The 25,615-nt window shown below is 43.3% G+C and overlaps 2 protein-coding genes across 2 annotated transcripts; both read left to right on the top strand.

Annotated features, from left to right (window-relative positions):
• The first annotated feature begins 203 nt into the window (after window positions 1–203).
• Window positions 204–8,252, top strand: LOC117442098 (uncharacterized). The gene is made up of 8 exons (XM_034078102.2): window positions 204–270; window positions 3,041–3,191; window positions 4,297–4,380; window positions 4,483–4,602; window positions 7,428–7,511; window positions 7,614–7,733; window positions 7,853–7,969; window positions 8,087–8,252. The coding sequence occupies exons 3-8, from the start codon at window positions 4,361–4,363 to the stop codon at window positions 8,250–8,252; spliced, it is 627 nt and encodes a 208-aa protein (XP_033933993.1). The 5' UTR covers window positions 204–270; window positions 3,041–3,191; window positions 4,297–4,360.
• A 6,600-nt stretch (window positions 8,253–14,852) lies between these two features.
• LOC117442103 (NLR family CARD domain-containing protein 3-like) lies at window positions 14,853–24,675 on the top strand. The gene is made up of 8 exons (XM_034078107.1): window positions 14,853–14,937; window positions 15,788–15,866; window positions 19,496–19,715; window positions 20,101–21,895; window positions 22,000–22,173; window positions 22,735–22,908; window positions 23,279–23,325; window positions 23,527–24,675. Exons 1-8 carry the CDS (start codon window positions 14,876–14,878, stop codon window positions 24,156–24,158), a joined length of 3,183 nt encoding a protein of 1,060 aa, XP_033933998.1. The 5' UTR covers window positions 14,853–14,875; the 3' UTR covers window positions 24,159–24,675.
• The last annotated feature ends 940 nt before the right edge of the window (window positions 24,676–25,615 follow it).

The following is a 25,615-nucleotide window of genomic DNA, read 5'->3' as shown; positions in this document are numbered from 1 at the left end:
GCTGATCTGAAAGGTTTTGAGTCAGTCAGCACCATCTAGTGGAGAGCTAGTAGAACTTCATCCTCTCCATCACCTCTCACCTTGACTGGCTCTTCTTCCCGTTGGACCTGTTCTCACGTCACTCTGGTGTGTTTTTATACTTTGAAGTTATGAGGGAGTGACGGCGTCCTCAGATCAGATGCAGGCAGACACCGGACTGAAGAGGAAGAGATGAGCAGAGTTTCCTCCACACACGCAGGCGTCTAAATCAACCTGAAGGGAATCCAGAAGGTGAGAATATCATTTAGACGCTTTTTTAGTTTGTAAGTTTATTAGGTCCATTATTATACATGTGGGGATAGATACAACCAATAAGTTACTTGACCTGATGACATTCAGTTCATCAGTAAGGAATCCTACGAGAGGAATCTGTAGATGTGTGATCATCAGGATCACTCTGATCACATCGTGCTGTATCACTGTTTATCCGATCAGAACAAATGTGTCTTGGTGCTGATTCTATAAATCTATTCCAAAGTATCGTAGAGAATTACTCTCAGAATTAAAGAGGAATGATTTTAGAAAGACTTCCTTGTAATGGCGACAGTTCTTGGCAGCAGTTTGACTGTAATCTGAGATATCATCTTCAGTGAAGAAAGCAGGGAGTGTCTGATGCTGTCTAAAACCTCAGATCAACATGACCGACATGTGTGTTTTGTAATGTTTTAACATTGAAACATAGCAGACGTGATGTGTGTAAAGGGCCTTCATGTCTGTAATGATACTGCAGTCAGAGAAGCTCCAGTGGAGTCTCATGTCAGCTGGACTTTGTATTTGAAGCTGTTTGATGGAGCATTGACTTTGCTGATGGGATGTTTGTGACAGCGTGAGATGTGTACATGTAGGGGTCCGTCGTTCTGTTCTATTATCAGCGTCTGAACTGCAACGTGACTTAACATGACGGCAGCACTGATCGAGGTGTTCTGTACCTGTCCAAGTCAGAAATAACAGACCAATCAGAATCCAGTACATAGTAACAAAGACAGTGTTTCCTCTCATGCAGGCACATCATGTAAAATATACCTGTTTGTTTCTGGAGTCACAGTCGGCTGAGTCCAAAGCAGATTGTTGATGTTGGTTTCCTTTGAAATTGAGTCCCATCGACATCAGTCCCAACCTGTGTTGCCATTTGATGTCTTGCTCTTTGAGAATGTAACTGATCATTTTTATCAACAATATTTACATTTATTAACAACATGTACCTCGGCCAAAAAATAAATAAATGTCTCATTCTGCATTTAGTACTTTAAAAAAGTTGTTTGAAGTTAATGTACCTGCAGGAGGCTTGCTGTTCTCAGTTTGTATCTTTGTAGCTTGTTTGATTTATTGTACATTTTTTAGTCACTTTAGATAAAAGCGTCGCTGAATGTAATATAATGTGTCCGATCAGGCACTCATGCACGTGATCCACGCTGCTTCATCATGTGTTAGTGCTAAGCTTTATTTAATTAGAGGGTCCGTTAGCACCCCCTAGTGGACAGCTGGTAGAACTACACCACCTCTCACTGACTGGGTTTCTGACTGACGAGGAAGAGTTTAAATGGACATGACTAATGTTTCCTGATGCTGATACTATACATCTATTCTATAGTATTGTGGAGAGTTTCCATCGGAGTTAAAGAAGAATGGTTTTAGAAAGACTTCCTTGTAATGGTGCCAGCAGCTTTTGGCAGCAGTTTGATTGTAATCGGAGATATCATCGGCAGCAGTGAAAAATGCAGGCAGTTTCTGATCCGGTCCAACAGCTCTGATCAACGTGAACAACATGTTTCTTTTTTTAAAGTTCAACATAGAAGAGTAACAGATGTGATATAACACCTTTGTGGTCTCTTCAAAGTCACTGCGTGTTTAGGGCCTTCATGTCTTTACTGATACTGCAGTCAGAGACGCTCCAGTGGAGTCTCATGTCAGCTGGACTTTGTATTTGAAACTGTTTGATGGAGCGTTGAGTTTTCTGGTGGGATGTTTGTGATAGCGTGAGATATGTTAGTGGAGGGTCCGTCTTCTGTTCTAGTATCAGCGTCTGAACTGCAGCATCGTAACTTAAAATGACGGCAGCACTGATGCAGGTTTTCAGTAACTGTCCAGGTCTGTTTAAATTGTATTTCCCATCAACCAGTCTCTAAATACAGCCAGAGCCCATTCCCTTTAAACTCTAGTGTTCTTCTTCTCTGTTTATTCACTTTAAAATATCATATTCTCAAAGTATTCCATGGAGTTTTCTGACTGTTCAAATGTCTTTAAACTAAGTTAAACTGACCGGATCGATATGACTGCACAGGGTCCCTCGATCAGAGCATCCTGAGCAACTAACTACTAAACAGAGATATCAGACCCACCAATCAGAATCCAGCATTTAACGTGGCCATTCAAAAAGTCACAAATTGTTGTCGAACAATGCGTTTGATGGAAAATGTTTACTAAAACTTCATCCAAAAAAAATATTTCCATAAATAAATACTTAACTCGCAATGTCCAACTTGGCCAATCAAATAACAACAACAACAATTCATTTTTGTTTATATCACTCAAAATGGTTTATCTTATTTGAAGCTAATGTACTTGTAAGGCTTCTTGTTGCCCTGTCTACTTAATGTTTACAATGTTTTTATTCAGAAGTTTACTCTGTAGCACTTTGAGTTGTGTTTATTAAAATGAAAAGTGTGATTATAAATGACATCGATTAATGGTCTTATTGGTGTAGGATCCATAGTTACAATTGTATTGACTTTAATCTGGAAGAAATCCTAATAAAAGAACAGATCTGTGTCTTCAGGCGTCCGCAGAGAGGACGGAGATCAGTCCATACTGTGAGTCTGTGGGAAACTCTTCATCACAGCTACACTAGGATGCTAATGAGATCAGTCAACTGTCAGAGTTAACATTTGTAAATTAGTGCTGAGCTTTATTTCATTGGATGATCAGTTACCACCATCTAGTGGACAGCTAGTAGAACTACACCCTCTCTCAAACTGACTGGTTTCTTGTGCCTGTTGGACAGGTTTCTTGTGACTCATGTGTTTTGATGCTCTGAAGTTATGAGGGAGAGACGGCGTCCTCAGATCAGATGCAGGCAGACACAGGACTGGTGAGGAAGAGATGAGCAGAGTTTCTTCCACATGCAGGGGTTTGACCTGAAGGGAATTCAACAGGTGAGAATATGATTTAAATGCTTTTTGGAAATTGGATAATTGGATAATTCCAGCAAATAAAACCTAACCAGACAAAGTATGTTTGTTTCCTAAAACTCATCAGGAGAGAATCCTACCAGAGGAATCTGTAGAGGTTAGATCATAAGGATGACTTGTTCTGTATCACCGTTTAAATGTTTATTGCTGCTAAATATCTATTCTAAAGTATTGTGGAGAATGTTTCAAGAAAGACTTCCTTGTAATGGTGACAGTTTCTGGCAGCAGTTTGATTGTAATCTGAGTAAGCATCCTTAGTGCTGGGAGGAAATGTAAGAACCGGACAGAGGACTCGGATCAACGGGACTGAGGTGTTTTCATTTCTTTGTCTCTGAAGTGTACACACACCAGGCAGGTTATAAAGCATCCTTTGAGGTCTCTCCACAGTCACTGTGTGTAGAGGGTCTTCATGTCTTTAATGATACTGCAGTCAGAGACGCTCCAGTGGAGTCTCAGGTCAGCTGGACTTTGTATCTGAAATCCTCTCCAACTCAGTTCATTGTGGGTGTTCTTCAACACATTGTGACAACCTCACACCTATATGCTCAACATACTGTTGTCTGGGTGAATGTGGGGGCTGTGCAGCACGTGTTGGGGTCCCTGCATCCTGTCTAGGACTCCAGAATACCAGGATGTTCAACTGGTTGCATTTTGTAGTTTGTAAACCAGCATGCTTTCCTGGCTATTCTGACCCACAATCCTTTGCAGTTGATAAAAAAGAGGGTAAAGGTGCAATGCTATGAATAAGTAGTATGTCCCAATTGCAAGAGAACAAACTCTGTAACTGCAGTGGCAGAACTTATGAAGAGGAAAAAGAAAAAGTATATAATTTCTTAACCCTAACTCTAACCCTAACCCTAACCTCCACAGCAGATATCCCGCTCGTCCATTGACTTCTCTCAGTCTTGATATTGCTGATGAACACACTTCATTGTAAATCTCCAGAGATAAATACATTGTGTTTGATTTAGTAAGAGCTCACTCAGACTCCCTTCTTGTTCAGTCCCAGATCCAGTGTGTGGCAGAGAGGAAGGAGCAGTAACGAGCATGTTGTTGTGTTTGTGTTTAGGTTCGACTCCACAACAGATCCTCCAGGAATCTACAGAGGACCTTTGAGCCTGCCAACCTGCAAGATGGACACCACTGATCCAAAGTTATTATTCATCTTATCAGTATTAACATGTTCAAAAGTCAGCATCATGTTCAGCAGAGTGTCAGTGAACCTTTGCATTCATCATGTTTTTGATTCTATCAGGATCCACCGTGAGGGACCAGACCCTCCTGGACCTGGACCCAGCTGTGTGTCCATGAAGAGTGACTGGTCTATGCCTCACCATATAACGTTTAAAGATGGAGAGCATAGCGATGGACCAAGGTATGAATTCAAGTTATTTTTGTTGTTCGCTTTTAAAACTTTATAATGTCTACATCCTTCTCAGCTGCATTGTATTTGCTGCACATCGTAAAGGAGTTCTTGAAGCAAAGAACTGAACCACAAGGAGAACACAGCAGAGCTTCAAACTGATGTCAGACACTGAAGATTTATTGCACTTCTGACAGTCTGACACAATCAGCTCATTCAGACTGTCCTGTTCGGATCAGCCTGCTCACTTTAGTCCGGTTTGTTTATCAAAGCTACTTCCTGTCCCGTCTGCTTTTCATTGATGTCTCTCTTTCTGTCTGCCCAGCCTGCATTTTATATGTTGCTGATTTACCTTATTGAGTGTTTCTTTAATGCATTGTTAGGTGCTCTTTGGTGTCTTGAAAGGCTCCTCCAAATATAAAAATGTGATGTTATTATTATTTATGAGTCAGATGTTTGCTCTCTGACTCATGGCATATATTGAGTCCTATCAGTATCTGAAGGAGAGAATGTTTACAACCTTTCTTTGTGCATATTAAGAAGTAGGAAAGGGGTCATCTCTTAACCCAGCTGATGCAGAGAGTGGACCCGAACACCCTGTATGTAATGTAAATGTGTAGGGGGGGGGGGGTACAGTGGGTTCATTGAAATGTGCTCTGATACATGCTCTTCACAGAAAATGAGCTAAGGCCATTGAGTGTGAGTTTGAAAAGATAATTTATCATTTCATTTTTCTTGAGCTAAATAATGAAAACGGGTCCCAGGGATCTGACCACCATACAAGGGTTAATGATACTGCAGTCAGAGACGCTCCAGTGGAGTCTCATGTCAGCTGGACTGTGGATCTGAAATCCTCTCCAAGTCAGTTCATTGTGGGTGTTCTTCAACACGTTGTGACAATCTAACACCTATGTGCTCAACATACTGTTGTCTGGGTGAATGTGGGGGCTGTGCAGCACGTGTTGGGGTCCCTGCATCCTGTCTAGGACTCCAGAATACCAGGATGTTCAACTGCAGCTGGTTGCATTTTGTAGTTTGTAAACCAGCATGCTTTCCTGGCTATTCTGACCCACAATCCTTTGCAGTGGATAAACAAGAGGGTAAATGCCTATAGCATGCAAGAGAACACACGTTGTAACTGCAGTGACAGAACTTATGAAGAGGAAGAAGAAGAAGTATATATATCCTAGCCGGCTGATCTCTGCCTACCGACGCAACACAAATCTCCAGGACCTCCTGGTCCACAAAAAACTAAATAAAAGCATCAAAACTAGGGAGGCGCCTCGGGTCTCTGAGGTTGGTTTCGTTCGCCTCCCCCACGTTTTCAATGCCTTCTCTCGAGAGGGGAGCAATGTACGGCAGGCCGTGACACCTAACACAAAAAACGCTATTTATGCAATTAGGTGCAAGGCCTGCCAGAGACTCTATGTGGGGGAAACGCGCAACGAGATCAGCCTCAGAATTAAACAACACCAATATCGAATTAGAGACGGGGACGGCACGAGCGTTTTATACAGCCATTTTAAACTCCATGGCCTCCAGAGTGTGCAGTCTGTGGGCCTGGAGAGCAGCAGCGGCTGGAGCACGGGCCAGAGGCGAGCGGGGAGCGGAGGTGGATCCATCGCCTGGGCACCATTGACCCGGGCGGACTAAATGAAAAATATAATTGATGGGTCCGCCTCCCACCACTCAACATGTTTTAACCTGTGTGATCTCCCCCCCCCCCCGGGTCTCTCCCCTGCAGGTGGGTGATTTGGGTTCCCTTCTCTGCGGGTGTGTCAGCCTGCTTTAATCCGCCCTCCACGTATTTTAGCACTTATATTTATTTATTAATTATTTATAGATTCTCCTCATCTGGACTTTTTGTATTGGTGTGCTACATTTTTATCGCATGTTTTCAGCACTATCTTATTTATCTTAATGGTGTTCATATTTATGATTTTATTACTTCTTACATGTTTTATAATTTTAAATGTATTTATGTGTATGTTTTTATCTGAAAATGATCAAAGCCACATGAGGAGGGACGCTTTTATTTGTTTATTTATATTTATTTAAAAAAATGTTATTACCTGGAGGCTAGAAAACCACCCGCAGGGAGGAACTCTTCACCTGCCTGCCACCCTTTTAAATAGAAAACGGCTACCCTTTGGAATCTTTTAAACTTACCCGACCTCGATTTTAGTGGTTTCTGTTTTCAGTGACATCCAGTTCATTATATACGATTTTACTAACCCGGTGTGCTTTCCTTTATTTTATTATTATTAGTTAATTTTAACACTCCCTTTACTTTTTAAATTCATATTACTGGGGAGAATGTTTTAATTATTTGTATTTGTATCATTGCACTTGTGTTTTAACTGCACTTACACTTCTATGCACGGCTTTTACTAATAGAACTGGAGTCACTTTTAAGTTGGCCATTTTAGATCCCCCTATCATTTAGGGTGCTTTATGGATTCCATTGGGACAAGCTCCACACACACACACACACGTAGATACATCGATACACGCACGCACGCACACACACACGCACGCTCGCACACACACACACACACACACACACACACACACACACACACACACACCACCCTCCAGATCCTGGGATGGGGAGATCTGCTTACCCTAACCTCCACAGCAGATATCCCGCTCGTCCGTTGACTTCTCTCAGTCTTGATATTGCTGATGAACACACTTCATTGTAAATCTCCAGAGATAAATACCTTGTGTTTGATTTAGTATGAGCTCACTCAGACTCCCTTCTTGTTCAGTCCCAGATCCAGTGTGTGACCGAGAGGAAGGAGCAGTAACGAGCATGTTGTTGTGTTTGTGTTTAGGTTCGACTCCACAACAGATCCTCCAGGAATCTACAGAGGACGTTTGAGCCTGCCAACCTGCAAGATGGACACCACTGATCCAAAGTTATTATTCATCTTATCAGTATTAACATGTTCAAAAGTCAGCATCATGTTCAGCAGAGTGTCAGTGAACCTTTGCATTCATCATGTTTTTGATTCTATCAGGATCCACCGTGAGGGACCAGACCCTCCTGGACCTGGACCCAGCTGTGTGTCCATGAAGAGTGGAAACTCTACGCCTCGATTTATTGGGTTTAAAGCTAGAGAGCATGATGATAGTCCAGAGTAAGAATTTAGAGCAAAAGTCATTTTTTCTTTTTCTTTATTAAAACGCTTGAAATTCAACATAATTATCTACAAAGTTGTATCTTCTGAACATTCATCAGTGATTGTGTTTCTATCAGGATCCACCATGAGGGACCAGACCCTCCTGGACCTGGACCCAGCTGTGTGTCCATGAAGAGTGACAACTCTATGCCTCGACCTATTGAGTTTGGTTATGAAGAGCTATTTTATCCACGGTACGAATTAAGAGCTTAAGTCATTCTTCTTTTTCTTTATTAAAACACTTGAAATTCAACATAATTATCAACAAAGTTGTATCTTCTGAACATTCATCATGTTTTTGATTCCATCAGGATCCACCATGAGGGACCAGACCCTCCTGGACCCAGCTGTGTGTCCATGAAGAGTGACCGGTCTATGCCTCACCTTATAACGTTTAAAGATGGAGAGCATAGGGATGGACCAAGGTATGAATTCAAGCAGAACACAGCAGAGCTTCAAACTGATGTCAGACACTGAAGATGTATTGCACTTCTGACAGTCTGACACAATCACCTCATTCAGACTGTCCTGTTCGGATCAGCCTGCTCACTTTAGTCCGGTTTGTTTATCAAAGCTACTTCCTGTCCCGTCTGCTTTTCATTGATGTGTCTCCGTATGTCTGCCCAGCCTGCATTTTATATGTTGCTGATTTACCTTGTTGAGTGTTTCTTTAATGCATTGTTAGGTGCTCTTTGGTGTCTTGAAAGGCTCCTCCAAATATAATATGTATTGTTATTATTATTTACGAGTCAGATGTTTACTCTCTGACTCATGGCATATATCGAGTGCTATCAGTATCTGAAGGAGAGGATGTTTACAACCTTTCTTTGTGCATATTAAGAAGTAAGAAAGGGGTCATCTCTTAACACAGCTGATGAATTTTAGCTGAGGTTGAAGCGAGGTTTCTTTTTCAGAAACAAGTCCTGTTTCTCGCTTGAGGCAAAGGAAAAGTCTCTGTGATATTTTGACCTGTGCTGGACTATGGTGATCTGATCTATATGAATGCACCTTCCCATTACCTGATCAAGTTAGATGCCACCTATCACAGCGCATGTGCTACTATTTGTAGAGCACTTGCTCATCACTGTTCCCTGTATGCCAAGGCAGGTCTGCCTTCACTAACTGTTCGGAGGCTCAGGATCACTTGTTCTGTATCACCGTTTAAATGGACCTCACTAATGTTTCCTGATGCTGATGCTATAAATCTATTCTAAAGTATTGTGGAGAATGTTCCTCGGAGTTAAAGAAGAATGGTTTTAGAAATACTTCCTTGTAATGATGCCAGCAGCTTTTGGCAGCAGTTTGATTGTAATCTGAGATATCATCATCAGCAGTGAAAAATGCAGGGAGTGTCTCATCCGGTCCAACAGCTCTGATCAACGTGACTGACATGTTTAAAAAAAGAAAAAGTTCAACATAGAAGAGTAAACATAGCAGATGTGATATAACCTCTTTGTGGTCTCTTCACATTCACTGCGTGTTTAGGGCCTTCATGTCTTTACTGATACTGCAGTCAGAGACGCTCCAGTGGAGTCTCATGTTCGGTGGACTTTGTATCTGAAACGGTTTGATGGAGCATTGAGTTTTCTGGTGGGATGTTTGTGATAGCGTGAGATATGTTAGTGGAGGGTCCGTCTTCTGTTCTAGTATCAGCGTCTGAACTGCAGCATCGTAACTTAAAATGACGGCAGCACTGATCCAGGTTTTCAGTAACTGTCCAGGTCTGTTTAAATTGTATTTCCCATCAGCCAGTCTCTAAATACAGCCAGAGCCCATTCACTTTAAACACTAGTGTTCTTCTTCTCTGTTTATTTACTTTAAAATATCATATTCTCAAAGTATTCCATGGTGTTTTCTGACAGTTCAAATGTCTTTAAACTAAGTTAAACCGACCGGATCGATTTGACAGCACAGGGTCCCTCGATCAGAGCATCCTGAGCAACTAACTACTAAACAGAGATAACAGACCCACCAATCAGAATCCAGTATTTAACGTGGCCATTCAAAAAGGCCAGTTCTATCATCTGACGGTATGAGCAGAACGTACTTGATATTGCTGTTGTCACTGCAATGTGTGTGCGACACGACTATTAGGCCAAGACGCTGTGTTATAAAAAGGTTCGATGAAAAAACTAGGAATTAAATAAGATGGCTTGAGTCACCAAAAATGTATCCTTAGGTGCTTTTATTAACACCAACGTGCTGGAAAAACACAAAGTAACAAGGATTGTACAGGAAGAAATCAAAACCCTGCTATATACATACAGGTCGAGGACATATAACTGGTACCTCTCTGCTCTACAGCCACAGTCAGACTCCCCTTAAAACACTTGTGGCCAGGGTTTAATACATGTTAAGCCCCTCCCTATAGGATAATACACTATTTATACCCCTAACCAATGTCATTCTAATCTACAAACACATTCACAATGCAAGACAAATTACCCAAACACACCAAATCAAAATAGGTCAACATATTATCTCTTTGACCACAGAAGCCCCAAACAATAACATTTTTATACTTGCAAGAAAAGTGCCACCCGCGCCCATGCACTACATGGTATGCTCCAATTGCGCACAGGTGTTCCCACTGATTGAGCGTCTACTTAAGGCTGCTTCTTTCTGTGGCTCTGTTTGGCCTTCACAACCTTGAAGGAGAGGGTAAGCAGGTTACTTGCAAAAAGACTTCCAATAAATTAGGTTTGAACAAACAATGACTTGGGTTTTATTTGATCAAATGTGTGTTACCCTCAGTGTGCCTTTTGCCATGCCCCTATGCCAACTGTGATGAAGGCTTCTTCTTCACACGCTGCAGGCGGCTCTGTTGTTGTTTCTGACGTTGGTTTCCAGGGGAATTCCACGGTGATCAGTCCTGTTGTTTATTGTCATTTGATGTCTTGTGTTTTTGAAAGTTTGACTGATAATGTTTAAGCGAGAATATCAGAAGATGTAGGTCACAAATCGTTGTAGAACAATGAGTGTAATCAAAAAGGTTCACTAAAACTTCATCCAAAAATTATTTGTTCGTAAACTTAAAATTGCAATTTCCAACTTGGCCAATCAAAAATAAATATCTATTCTAAAGTATTGTGGAGAATGTTTTTCAAGAAAGACTTCCTTGTAAAGGTGACAGTTTCTGGCAGCAGTTTGATGTAATCTAAGGCTGCGGCCACACGAAGACGAAAACGGTTAAACGCATAGGATTAACGCAAACGCAATCGCAAACAAGCTTCCGTCCACACGCAATAGTTATCCGGATAGTGTCTGTCCACACGAGACCGCTCCGTTTAGCTCCAACCGCTGGGGAAGCTGCAGTACATATGCCGAGCCTGTAGGTGGCGCTGTAACTTCCTCCACAAAAGCAGCGAAGAAGCATGGTTGTCATGGTTGCCCTTCTGTTTATTCTCCGCGTTGGGGGCCGAGGGAACCGGAGTTTTTCGCCAGTCAACGTGTATTAAAGTTTAAATCTTCCGGACAAAATGATAAAAGTGCCGGTCAAAGGTCTTCTTTGTTATTTATTGAGCTTTAAAACAAATGAATAACGACTCTATATAATATAATGATAAAATACACGGAGCCTCTCTTTTTCCTCCCTCTCTTCGGACAGCGCCAGTGTCTGTCTCATGCAGCAGCTGATCCAGTAATCAGTGACCCGGCCGACAGTAAAAATAAACATATTTATAACTAGTTTAGGGAGTTTGAGAGGTAATTAAAATAGCTAAGGGTGATGATCTGACTTGAAGTGTGTGTTGCTGCAGCGGGAGGAGCTGCAGGTGAGCAGAGCTGCGTGTCTCCGTCCTGTCAGATTAGACTTCACTCGCGAGAGAAAGATAAATAATCTGAATTCAGGATGCAGTTTACTTTGACGTGGGGGTGAGCAGCAGAGGTGGGGAGAGGCGGGGCTATTGCCTCATCATTATTGCTGTAGATGTTGCACAAACAACCGTAGCATGGTCAATAGCGTCCGGAGCACGATAGCAACTCTGCGATCCGCCATTGTTGTTGTTGTTGGTGGCGAAACACTTCAGCAATGGCACGGGGTAAACGGAGGTGAGCAGAAGAGGTGGGGAGAGGCGGGGCTATTGCGCAATCACTATCAGTGATCTGAAAATGTTCGGATAGGGCGCACACACGGAGCCGTTTGACCCCCCAGAGAGTTGCGTATGCCTTTCTATCCACCTTGGGACCCGTTATCGTTTCCTCAGTCGTTTAGTGCCGTATTCGGTCGTCCTCGTGTGGCCGAACGGTCTATATGACACTAAACAGTAACGCAAATGACCAAATTCGTCCTCGTGTGGCCGCAGCCTGAGTAAGCATCCTTAGTGCTGGGAGGAAATGTAAGAACCAGACTGACGGCTCAGATCAACGGGACTGAGGTCTTTTCATTTCTTTATCTCTGAAGCGTACACACACCAGGCAGGTTATAAAGCATCCTTTGAGGTCTCTCCACAGTCACTGCGTGTAGAGGGTCTTCATGTCTTTAATGATACTGCAGTCAGAGACGCTCCAGTGGAGTCTCATGTCAGCTGGACTGTGTATCTGAAATCCTCTCCAAGTCAGTTCATTGTGGGTGTTCTTCAACACATTGTGACAACCTAACACCTATATGCTCAACATACTGTTTGTCTGGGTGAATGTGGGGGCTGTGCAGCACGTGTTGGGGTCCCTGCATCCTGTCTAGGACTCCAGAATACCAGGATGTTCAACTGCAGCTGGTTGCATTTTGTAGTTTGTAAACCAGCATGCTTTTCTGGCTATTCTGACCCACAATCCTTTGCAGTGCATAAAAAGTGGGTCATAATGTAATGCCTATTGCATGCAAGAGAACACACCTTGTAACTGCAGTGGCAGCATTTATGAAGAGGAAAAAGAAAAAGTACATCATTTCCTAACCCTAACCCCCCTTTAAAACCATCATGGCGTACCGTCGAAAATAAAAATCTGAAAGATATCTTGGTACGTACAGCCCTCAATAAGAAGATCACCAAACCTTCAAACCTGTACACTCACTTTACGCACCTTAAATTCCTCGCCGGCATGGTCCCGGGCCAGGGTGCTCCGATCTGGCGTTTGTTTACCCTTCTATCAACAAACCTTGTATATGCTGTTACCTGCAAACACTGTACAAAGTGTGAAACGGGAGCAACGTTAAAACAAAGACTAAATCAACACCTGTACCAGATCAAGAAAATGAATACCAATAAATTACTTTACACTCACGTTATCCAACACACCATCTCCAATCTGTTAATCTCGGGCCTCGAGTCAAACCCCTCTTGGTCATTTGGCCAAAGGAGAGCAGCAGAGAGAAGGTGGATCTGCAGACTCTCCTCCAGGTCACCTGGGGGTTTTAACAATGTTTAGTCACCGATCACCTCCTGAAAGAAAGACCTAGGAGTTCTGTATTAAACACCTCATTTCAAATATAAAACTGCCCCTAACCCCATCCTGAATGTATCTCTTTTATAAACCATTCTTATTTTTCCAAACCTTAAACCCCTTTATTGGACCCTTACCTTATTTCCTATTCATGAACTATTCTCTTTCCTCATACCTTAACCTTCACTCTTCCCTCCCTTCAATCTAACCCTCCCCCCCCACCCTAACATAACCATTTCCTAATCCTAACCTCCTAATCCTAACCCCTCCTCCCCCTGGGTATTAATGTTAACCCTTTTCCTTTTTTCTTTTTCCTCCTCCTTACTTCCCCTTACTCCCCTACACTTCTTAGACCTCAAAACCCCTTTAACCGTACTCCTACCCTCTCTCCTAACTAGAAACTATTCCCTTCCCTCATATCTAAACCTTCCCCCCACCCTAACCAAAACCACTCCCCAGCTTCTTACCTAATCCCAACCTTTTTTCCTTCCCAACCTAACCTCAGAAACTCTCCTACCCCTGTTATATTAATTTCAACCCCCTTTCTTTCTCCTCCTTCCTAACCCTTGGTCAGAGTCCTGCATCGGGTGACCGGCAACAAAAAGTGATTCGCGGGTGGTATTTTTTCAAACGCTTTTTTCCAGGTTCGTTACTGGGCAAAACAAAGATGATGCGGGTCGGGTCGCGGGTGTTGCATAATAAATATATTAAAATAATTATAATTTAGTTTAATGTTTAAATCCTCAGACCTCTCCCCAGCGGGACCGCGCATAATCATAACCTCTGCAGCGCATCAATCTGCTGCTGAGCGCGCCACATTCGAAATGGCTGAGGTGAAGCTCTTAGCGGAGAATACAGCATTTTCAATAACACTTCCTCAAGAGCAAAATCCAACGTCTGGAGGCTTCTGGTTCCTAGATGGAGAAAATAACCAACATCCCACGCTTTTTGAGACAAATATGCAACTGCGTGTGTTAATAATTGCACGTTTTCACTGCTCATATATATGCGGGGTCGGGTCGGGTTGCGGAACTAATTGGCAATATGCGGGTAGCGGGGCGGGTTCGGTATTGCACGTCGCGGGTGCGGGGCAGGAGCGGGTCTTGACCTTGGTATCAATTTCAGCCCTTTTCTTTCTCCTCCTGCCTACTCCCCATTATTCCCTTAAACTCCTTAAACCTCAAATCCCATTCACCTTACTCCTATCTTCTTTCCTAACTATAGGCTATTCCCTTCCCTCCTATCTAAACATTCACTCTTCACCTAAACCCCCAAACCTCCCCCCTAAAATACCTCTCCTACCCTTCACTATTATTTTTGCCCCTTCTAATTAGTTCTCTAGGTTAAAATAAAACCCGATAATAATAGCAGCATTGGTCTTATTCTATTAAACTAACCAGATATGAAAGATGTCCTGTGCCTCACCCCTGTCACCACAAGATGGTGACAGGTGACCTCTAATTTCTTACCTAACCTCCACAGCAGATATGCTGCTCGTCCATTGACTTCTCTCATTCTTGATATTGCTGATAAACACAGTTCATTGTAAATCTCCATAGATAAATACATTGTGTTTGATTTAGTATGAGCTCACTCAGACTCCCTTCTTGGTCATTCCCAGATCCAGTGTGAGACAGAGACACCTTTGCATTGATTATGTTTTTGATTCTATCAGGATCCCCCATGAGAGACCAGACTCTCCTGGGTCCAGCTCTGATTCCATGGAGAGTGAATCGACTCGACCTCCATCGTTTGAAGATGGAGAGCATAGTGATGGACCAAGGTATGAATTAAAGTTATTTTTGTTGTTCGCTTTTGAAACTTTAAGCAGCTTTGCCTTCACTTACTGTACGGAGGCTCAGTCATTGGTACATGTTCATATATAAAGCCATGCTGGGTAAACTCCCATCTTACATCTGCTCTCTGATCACACAGAGAGTTGCAGGTAGCTATTGCCTGAGATCATGATGTGGTTTTGTTACATATGCCAAGAGCAAGGACTGACCTAGGTACGAAAGCTTGTATGTGCGCAGCTCCTCTTGCTTGGAACAGTCTTCAAAAATATTTGAAAATGAGCAAATTGGTTCCACTGCATGTTTTTAAAGCTTGGTGCAATGCTATTTGATACTGTTGGAACTTGTCCATGTCTCTAGGTATGTGAATGCAGCCCTGTAAATATGATGTCCTTTTGTGTTATCTGTTGTTCTATGTTCATGTTGTAACCTACTTGCTGCCATGTTGGGCAGGTCTCCCTTGAAAAAGAGATCGATGATCTCAATGGGACCACCTGGTTAAATAAAGGCTTGAATGAATGAAGAGAGCCTCAGGAAACAGTCGGCAGCACATCTTCATACGATAGGGCGCCCAAACCCCAAGGCCCAATAACTGCTGACTGTGCAGACTATCAGGTTTAATTCTCTATTACACTTTTATCAGTGATTGTGTTTCTATCAGGATCCACCATCCGAGACCAGTCCACCGCACACTACATTATTCTGAAATGGTATTATACTTAGAAAAATGAAATGAGATCTTTTGTCCTGTATGTCCGGTTTCAAGGAGGATCTTCTAACTCAGCACATGTGGCTCTTAGATTCTGTATTTGTTTTAAAACCCTCCTCTTCGCTCCACAGAGTTCATCAGCAGAGATCAGAGGGTCCTGGTGGTCAGTCTGCCCAGCAGCTTCAAACTCACCTGGACTCCATATTGATGGTGAGTGTGTGGCTCCCTCCAGTTAAAGACAAAGGAACAATATATTGAGTAAATAACTGTTTCACCCAGACCGCACCAACCCGTGAGAGCTGGGGTTAGAAGGAGAGATGGAGTTAGAAGGAGAGCTGGGGTTAGAAGGAGAGATGGAGTTAGAAGGAGAGATGGAGTTAGAAGGAGAGATGAGTTAGAAGGAGAGATGGAGTTAGAAGGAGTGAAGTAAAAATAAACAATAAATGAAATGCATGTTTTTCAATTACCTATTCATTCCTCTAAAAGCTGTTCAATAGAGAGAGCTGACACATGTATACCATTAGTACGCTAACACACGAACACACACGCCCTTCACAGCTTAACCCAACCCGGTATCACGGCAAGACGTGAACATGTCACGTTGGTCCACGCTGGGAGACGTCAGGAGGACACGGTTTCACCCCCTCAAAACGTCACGCAGTTACACGGGATTGTTAACATGGCCCACCATTGGAGAAATACCGGATGTTGACGAGCCTCTATCACGACTTTTGGTTCACTATAACACAACTCTCTGTGGAGAATACCAACATTGGTTCAGGTATCGCCAGGGAAACGTACTACGTATGTTACTAAAGAGGCTTTAGATTGGCCAGTGTCCATGTGAAGTTATCGTCATCTCTCGCCGTGAAAACAGTATTTCCGGTGTCTGCGTCTCTATAGTAACGTGGTTGCTAGGGACGCAGCTCTCGCTCCATACACCCGGAAATGAGTAATCCCGTCACTGTCGATTGATTTCACAGTGATATCTGCAGTACTCATCAACTAAAAAACACCAGTGAGTCCTTGCTCATTACACAACATTCATTGGTTTACATCGGTTACAATGCTCTTGTGTTTTTCCCTTTCAATTCTGACGGACACATTTATTTTTTCAGCGTTTTGGACAGCCAGAAACATCTAATTACCCATCATCCTCAGCCATCATTGAAGCTCGGTGATTGGATGTTTTAGCCGCAATCAGGGGCGGACTGGGACACAAATTCAGCCCGGGACGTTCAGACGCACCGGCCCACACACCGGCCCACCCGTGCGGACCACCCTTGTAGCTTACAGATACATTATACATCTATGCTCATATACTGTACACTGGCTAGATTCCCCGGGGTCAAGCCATAACTGCAGCTGTCTCACTTTCCTTAGGGTCAACTGCATAAGAAGAACATCATCAATCAATTAGATTACCAATATTATATCAATATCAAAATTCGGAAAGGAACTGCTTGTCTAATTCCGGCCTATAAAATAAATGCAATTGTGAAATGGTCACAAATCTCTGTTCCGGGATCCGGTCCTTTAACAGTACTCTTATCGGTTCTTTTGAGAACAAAAAAGGTCAATTAACTAAACAAATTGTAAATAATGTGAACTTACAGAACTGTAAAAAAACGAATACAAAACAAGTATTTACTGCAGTAACACAGTGGCACAGAGCAACATAGGTGGCCGGGGCATACAGGTATGCTGCAAAAGGCCTAACGGTTCTTCTGGAGGAAGATTGAGGTTGTGGTGGAACATTACGGGACATAATGTGTTGTTGTTTAGACAAATCGCTTGTGTTACCGCCCTTACTAAACTCTTATCGCACTTTTGGCAAGGAGCATTGTCCACATCGAGACGGGTAAAGTTTAACCACACCTTGTAACGCTGCCATTTCCGTGTGTTTGTTTTTGTGTGTGTGTGTGTGTGTGCGCGTGTGTGAGTGTGTGTGTGTGTGTGTGTGTGTGTGTGTGTGTGTGTGTGTGTGTGTGTGTGTGTGTGCGTGTGCGTGTGTGTTGCATGCATGTAGCAGCTGTGTGTGTAAACTGCCCCGCCCCTTCACACACAGACATAGTCTTATTGCATGTTAGAAACGAGTTGGCGACACTAAGACTGCAATATAGGAAATATAAGGAAAGGAGACAAGGAAGGAGAAAAGGATGCGCCGAAGGAGGGCAAAATGAAAGGTTCAGATGTAGATATCATCAGGCCCGGTTCCAGAACAAAATGACTCAGGGTGCATCTTAGATTAGAGAGGGTGAAGTGCTATTTTTATAAGTAGGGAGTGGACCTAACACCCTCTAGAGGGGTCCTCACCTCCTCTGGGGCATGCTCCCCAGGGAAGATTTGTTTTTAAATATTGAAGTTAAAAGCATCAATCTGGTTACTTTGAGAGCAACATGAAGAGATCTATGGATCTATGTGCTCTTTGCCTGATTATGGCTTCCCAGTCCCTCATCACGTAGCCTATAAGAGCATGGCGCCAGTTGTTGCAGCCAGTTGTGGTGAAGGCATCTGACTTACTTGAACCGAAATGTCTACAAGCAGAAGATGGCATCTTTTTTACATGAATATTCAGCCAATCTCTGTTTTGAAACCATGAGCTGCTAAATGAGCGCCTTGCCCCACTGTTCAGACGAGTTGGGTACTTTTTTAAATATACCTGGGCAGGCTCTGTTTTGCAGAGGTCCTCTGGCACTTGCGGGCCGCTGAGGGGTGGCGGTGTTTGGGGCAACGAAGACGGCTGTGGCTGCTCCGCCTCTGTGGGCGAGGCGGGCAAAGCCGGCGAGTCGGGCGGGAGGACGTTAGTGTCCACGACAGTAACGTCATGTCCTCATGATCTGAACTGTTATACCTGCAGTAGATTCAGTGTTGCTGCTGGCGATAAGGGCTGGTTGTTTTAACCATGTTCTGATCCATCACTGACTGCTGTGTCAGCACCTTGTCCTCGGAGCGGCACAGGTCACGCACACCTGACATAATAACGTTACTTACCGTTTAAAGTGACCAAATAAATGCAGCAGACAATGTTATTTGACCACAATTACAATTCATTTTATTTCAACTAAATTCTTCTTATTATTATTATTATTGTTATTATATTATGTAATTTTTTTCACTTTTCATTTTTCAAATGAGGGTGCATAACGACTCAACTGAGGGTGCAATGCACCCTTATGCACCCCCGTAGAACCGGGTCTGCTGCAATATAATGTTTAGCAATAATAGATATGACATATATTTTTGAAATGTCTCCAGTACCGATAAAAAGACCGATAACATCGGAGCTTAACGGTACTACACTTTAATAATTAATACCGGGGCCCGGTACCCATCCCTAATCACACATGACAAAGAAGGAAACGTGAAGCGTTCGCAAGCAACAATGGCGGACACGGACAATTTGCGAATGAGTCCTGCCTTTTGTAAGCTGAATTTGTCAATCATTGGTCGATAAATATGGGCACAAAACGTCACTTGTCCGTCGGACACGTCAATGGAAAGATGTACTTGTCCGATATTGTAAATAACACGTCCCGGACGATCGGACATGTGCTTTTTCACACACTGGATATGGTGTTTATGCAATATGAAATCCGAAAACATAAATAAAAAAAATTATACTTTATTCCGAGTGTGCTTGCATTTAATTATATTAATTTGTTACGAACAGTGAAGCATCAAGTCACACCTCGGTGCTGGATACCAAATGTTCAAAGTTCCTTTCTCGCGTTACAACGTATTCAGCATTTATCTCCTATTTAGAGGAAGTTAGCCGTTACTCTGAGGGTCAGAGCCGTCTCCATGTCTGATTTACGCTACATGTTATTCTGTTCCAGCTGCTGGAGGACCACATCGTCTCTTTTGTGAAGAACGAGCTGAAGAAGATCCAGACGGTCCTGACTTCAGATTTCCCAGAATGCTTAGAGAGTCAGAGGGAGGACGAGGTGTTGGACGGTGAGGATGAAGAGCAGAGGAGCAGAGAGGCCTTTCTGAACATCTCACTGCACTTCCTGAGGAGCATGAAGCAGGAGGAGCTGGCTGAGCGTCTGCAGAGCAGTAAGAGGGTTCAACACATTGAACACGATGGAGAGGAGGTGGAGGAAAGATGGGAGGAGTTTCACTTTATAAAACGTTGTCTTTAATCAGTGCATACGCTTACTGGTTAGTACTGGTACTAAAACATTAGTTAAGGAAGCAACAATAAGGAGAACAAAACGTTGCGCTGTAAATATTTGTTTTCTGGGTATATTACTAATAAACGAGCTAAACAGTTAACTATGATGATATAAAACTCGTGAACGTTAATTTTCACCATTCATCTGGAAACCTTAACGCGCTAAAATTAGCGCAAATGAATCACTTTACCAAATGTTATGTATTTTGTTGACACTGACTGACGTCTTACTTACCTTTTAATCACACTTCTTGTTTGTCCATTCAGGAACTGCTGCTGCAGTCTGCAGACGTAAACTCAAATCTAACCTGAAGGAGAGGTTCCAGTGTGTGTTTGAGGGCATTGCTAAAGCAGGAAACCCAACCCTTCTGAACCAGATCTACACAGAGCTCTACATCACAGAGGGGGGGTCTGCAGAGGTCAATGCTGAACATGAGGTCAGACAGATTGAAACAGCATCCAGGAAACCAGACAGACCAGAAACAACCATCAGACAAGAAGACCTCTTTAAAGCCTCACCTGGAAGAGATGCACCAATCAGAGCAGTGCTGACAAAGGGCGTGGCTGGCATTGGGAAGACAGTCTTAACACAGAAGTTCACTCTGGACTGGGCTGAAGGCAAAGCCCACCAGGACATCCAGTTCACATTTCCATTCACCTTCAGAGAGCTGAACGTGGTGAGAGAGAACAAGTACAGCTTGGTGGAACTCGTTCATCACTTCTTCCCTGAAACCAGAGACGCAGGAATCTGCAGGTTCGATCAGTTCCCGGTCGTGTTCATCTTTGACGGTCTGGATGAGTGTCGACTTCCTCTGGACTTCCTCAACACTGAGATCCTGACTGATGTCACAGAGTCCACCTCAGTGGGTCGGCTGCTGACAAACCTCATCAGGGGGAAGCTGCTTCCCTCTGCTCGCCTCTGGATAACCACACGACCTGCAGCAGCCAATCAGATCCCTCCTGAGTGTGTGCACATGGTGACAGAGGTCCGAGGGTTCACTGACCCACAGAAGGAGGAGTACTTCAGGAAGAGATTCAGAGATCCGGAGCAGGCCGGCACCATCATCTCCCACATCAAGACCTCACGAAGCCTCCACATCATGTGCCACATCCCAGTCTTCTGCTGGATCTCTGCTTCAGTTCTGGAGGAGCTGTTGAAAACCAGAGAGGGGGGAGAGCTGCCCAAGACCCTGACTGAGATGTACATCCACTTCCTGGTGGTTCAGTCCAAAGTGAAGAACATCAAGTATGATGGAGGAGCTGAGACAGATCCACACTGGAGTCCAGAGAGCAGGAAGATGATGGAGTCTCTGGGGAAACTGGCTTTTGAGCAGCTGCAGAAAGGCAACCTGATCTTCTACGAGTCCGACCTGACAGAGTGTGGCATCGATATCAGAGCAGCCTCAGTGTACTCAGGAGTGTTCACACAGGTCTTTAGAGAGGAGAGAGGACTGTACCAGGACCAGGTGTTCTGCTTCGTCCATCTGAGCGTTCAGGAGTTTCTGGCTGCTCTTCATGTCCATCTGACCTTCATCAGCTCTGGGGTCAACCTGCTGGCAGAAGAACCGACAACCTCCTGGTGGCCTAAAGTCAAACCTAGACTAACACATCTCTACCAGAATGCTGTGGACCAGGCCTTAAAGAGTCCATACGGACACCTGGACTTGTTCCTCCGCTTCCTGCTGGGTCTTTCACTGGAGACCAATCAGACTCTCCTACGAGGCCTGCTGACACAGACAGGAAGTGGCTCAGAGACCAATCAGAAAACAGTCCAGTACATCAAGAAGAAGATGGATGAGGATCTGTCTCCAGAGAAAAGCATCAACCTGTTCCACTGTCTGAATGAACTGAATGATTGTTCTCTAGTGGATCAGATCCAACAGTCCCTGAGTTCAGGAAGTCTCTCCACAGAGGATCTGTCTCCTGCTCAGTGGTCAGCTCTGGTCTTCATCTTACTGTCATCAGGAGAAGATCTGGACGTGTTTGACCTGAAGAAATACTCTGCTTCAGAGGAGGGTCTTCTGAGGCTGCTGCCAGTGGTCAAAGCCTCCAACAAAGCTCTGTGAGTGGAGATAAAAGGAATACAAACATGATTTAACTTGTTGTTGTGTCATACATGAGAAATAAAGGTTCCTTTTTTTGCATTTATTTGTAATCTTCCTCCAGACTGAGTGGCTGTAAGCTGTCAGAGAGAAGCTGTGCAGCTCTGTCCTCAGTCCTCAGCTCCCAGTCCTCTAGACTGAGAGATCTGGACCTGAGTAACAACGACCTGCAGGATTCAGGAGTGAAGAACCTGTGTGCTGGACTGGAGAGTCCACACTGTGAGCTGGAGACTCTCAGGTCAGGATTCTGCAATTTATTAAAAGTTTACCCCTTACGATTTAATTGGCTTAATATATTTAATTATTAAAATGACTAATTAAAGACCCTCTTTGGACTAAGGGGACCAATATTCAAGGTTTTTGTGTTTTCACTACTCAAAACTTCCAGGTTAGATGAGAAGATTATTCACTTTTTACACAGTAATTATTAATGCTGTTCTTAACTATTTATTTAAATGATGCAGTGCCATGGGACTAAATCAAGTTTTTACTTCACACGATTTATTCCATGTCACTCTGAAAAGCATATTTAAATAGGGTGTGTAGGACTGGATTGGTAACACTTTACGCCATCAGTAAAAGGTGACAGTGAGTCAACATTGTGTGTGTGTGTGTGTGTGTGTGTGTGTGTGTGTGTGTGTGTGTGTGTGTGTGTGTGTGTGTGTGTGTGTGTGTGTGTGTGTGTGTGTGTGTGTGTGTGTGTGTGTGTGTGTGTGTGTGTGTGTGTGTGTGTGTGTGTGTGTGTGTGTGTGTGTGTGTGTGTGTGTGTGTGTGTGTGTGTGTGTGTGTGTGTGTGTAGGCTCTCAGGTTGTCTGGTCACAAACATAGGCTGTGCTTCTCTGACCTCGGCTCTGAGCTCCAACCCCTCCCGTCTGAGAGAGCTGGACCTGAGCTACAATCATCCAGGAGACTCAGGAGTGAAGCTGCTGTCTGTTCTACTGGATGATGCAAAGTGCAGACTGGAGACTCTCAGGTATGGACAAACCTCACTCTCTATCTCAATTGTCTACTTTGGTCCTGATTGTTAAATCTCAACAATTCCTGAATATTTTGAGATACATTTAAGCTCAGACATGAATCATAATTAGTTTCATTTATAGAGATCTGTTTACTTTAATGATATCATCACCAGAAAGTTCCTTGCTCCGATTCAACCCATCTTCACATTCATTTAGACTTTTCAATAATAACATCAATCATCCCTTTCTGCCAAGAGAAACACCGTTGAGCTTATTGTATTCTCTGATAACTAAATGATGCCTTAATATGACGTTTGAAAAGTTGTCAGTCCTTTAACTGATGTGTGAAATGTCCGTGATCATTCAGACCGTTTCTTCCTCCAGGACCGACCATTGTGGAGAGAAGTGGTTAAAACCTGGTCTGAGGAAATGTAAGTGTGGATTTAGGGTGATTATGATGACAAAACAGTCAGTTGAGATGTGTATTCATTATAACATTACTGACAAGATTATATATATTATCACATTTATACAAATACATATAATAAACAGCACCTGGACAAACACAAAGAAAAAAGCCTTCTCATGTGTTTTCTGATAAACAGATGCTGTGTTTTTTTACTCTCCATCAGATTCCTGTGAACTCACACTGGACCCAAACACAGCATACAGACACCTCAAACTGTCTGACAGCAACAGGACGGTGACATGTGTGAGAGAGGAGCAGCTATATCCTGATCATCCAGAGAGGTTTGACTCCTGTCTTCAACTGATGTGTAGAGAAGCTCTGACTGGTCTCTGTTACTGGGAGGTCGAGTGGAGAGGAGGGGTTCATATATCAGTGACTTACAGAGGAATCAAGAGGAGAGGAGAGAGAGAGGACTCTCAGTTTGGAGGGAATGATCAGTCCTGGAGTCTGATCTGCTCTGATGGTTATTACTCTGTCTGGCACAATGAGAGAGAAAAACTCCTCCATCCCTCCTCCTCCTCCTCCTCCTCCTCCTCCTCCTCCTCCTCCTCCTCCTCCTCCTCCTCCTCCCCCTCCTCCCCCTCCCCCCCCTCCTCGTCCTCCTCCTCCCCCTCCTCCTGCTCTGGTAGAGTAGCAGTGTATCTGGATCATCCTGCTGGCTCTCTCTCCTTCTACAGAGTCTCCTCTGACACACTGACCCACCTCCACACCTTCAGAACCACATCCACTGAACCTGTGTATGCTGGGTTTGGGTTCTGGTCAGATGACTCCTCAGTGTCTCTGTGTCCTCTGTAGGAGGAGAGAACTTCCTGTCCTGTTGTAAAGTCTCTGGTCTCGAGGGACATTACATGAGTGTAGCAAGAGGTATCTTCCGGTCGTGTGGTTAACATGTGGGTAGTGACGCGGCTACACTGTGGTTGTGCCTTTACAGGAGAAGCAGCATGTAGTTCTAATGACCCGTATATCAGCAGAATCTCCCAGTAATCAAGTGTCTCACACTTTTTAATAAATGTTTGTTCAATGTATTAAAATGTGTTTTTGTAATGTGTCCTTTGCTCTTTGTCGTAAGTATTGTGATGTGTTTGTAAAGCCCTTTGAATTGCCTTGTTGACGTGTGCTGTATAGATACACTTTCTCTTTCTGGCAGAAATGTTTCTTTTCTTTGTGAAATGGTGAAATCATGTTCTCTGGGCTGAACTCTGTGTGTACAAACTGCTGTGACATATATGCAGTTTAATAAAGCTTTCTTTAGAGCTGCATCTAGTAGCTCCTAATACTCTCTGTAATAATCGTTATTGAGTTCAATAAAGGTTTGAAGACAAAACAATTATGATCTCATGACTCAAAACATTTATTTTGCACCCAACATGTTTTCAAAAGTGTTTATAGTTGTAAATTGTTACAAAGGTCTTCCCTAACGTAGAAACTGTAAGAACTTGATTGCTCACTGAGATGCTGGGCAGTTAGAGTAAATGAACTGCATGGTAAATGGCTATATAAAGATATTTTCCAGTGTTTGCCAACCAGCTTGACTAGATAGCAGAACATTGAGAAGGCCCATTCTCACTAGATAGTATTTTCCCCTCAAAGCCGCAGATCTTAGGGAGAATGTATCAATGTGATTGGTGCCAGGCCTACACATCGAAGTAGTCTCACAACATAGTATACTCCCCTCAAAGCTGTAATGCAGGAAACAGTTAATTGAGCCATTCTGTCCTGAACAGCACAGAATGGCTCTTTAGGGCGGGTCCCAGGCCTACACATAGCATTCTCACTAGATAGTATATTCCCCTCAAAGCCACAGTGCTTGAGTCCCGGTCATTGTGTCACATTTCTGACTTCTGTTATGATGTTTGGTCAAAGTGCCTAAAACGGACTTTGATGAGCCTCTTAGGCTTTGTGCTCTCCTTGCAAATGCTGCCATTATTTATATTTTCAACCAAATCGAATATAGTGGAATTTCGCAGATGTATAAAATAGTGTAAAAAAACTAAAGAATGAAGAACAAGTACCTAACTTCAGTAAATGTATTTGTAAAAACTACATTTTTTTTTGTGGTCAACAAATGAAAAACACAATCTGGTAAAACGATTTTATTTAAAAACTGAAGCTGCTCAGAGAGATGGAGGTGATCTGTTTAACAGAGAAGAAACAACAAAAAGGCTCTCATGGACAGAGTTCAAACAAATCTGCAGTCAGCTGATGTTTTAGGACCCAGCAGCCTTCTGGGAAAAGGAGTCCACTCAGAGCTC

Source organism: Pseudochaenichthys georgianus, unplaced genomic scaffold, assembly GCF_902827115.2.
Source record: "Pseudochaenichthys georgianus unplaced genomic scaffold, fPseGeo1.2 scaffold_296_arrow_ctg1, whole genome shotgun sequence".
NCBI lineage: Eukaryota > Metazoa > Chordata > Actinopteri > Perciformes > Channichthyidae > Pseudochaenichthys > Pseudochaenichthys georgianus.
The sequence above is the reverse complement of the archived record's forward strand: the minus strand, read 5'-3'. Positions and strand labels throughout refer to the sequence as shown.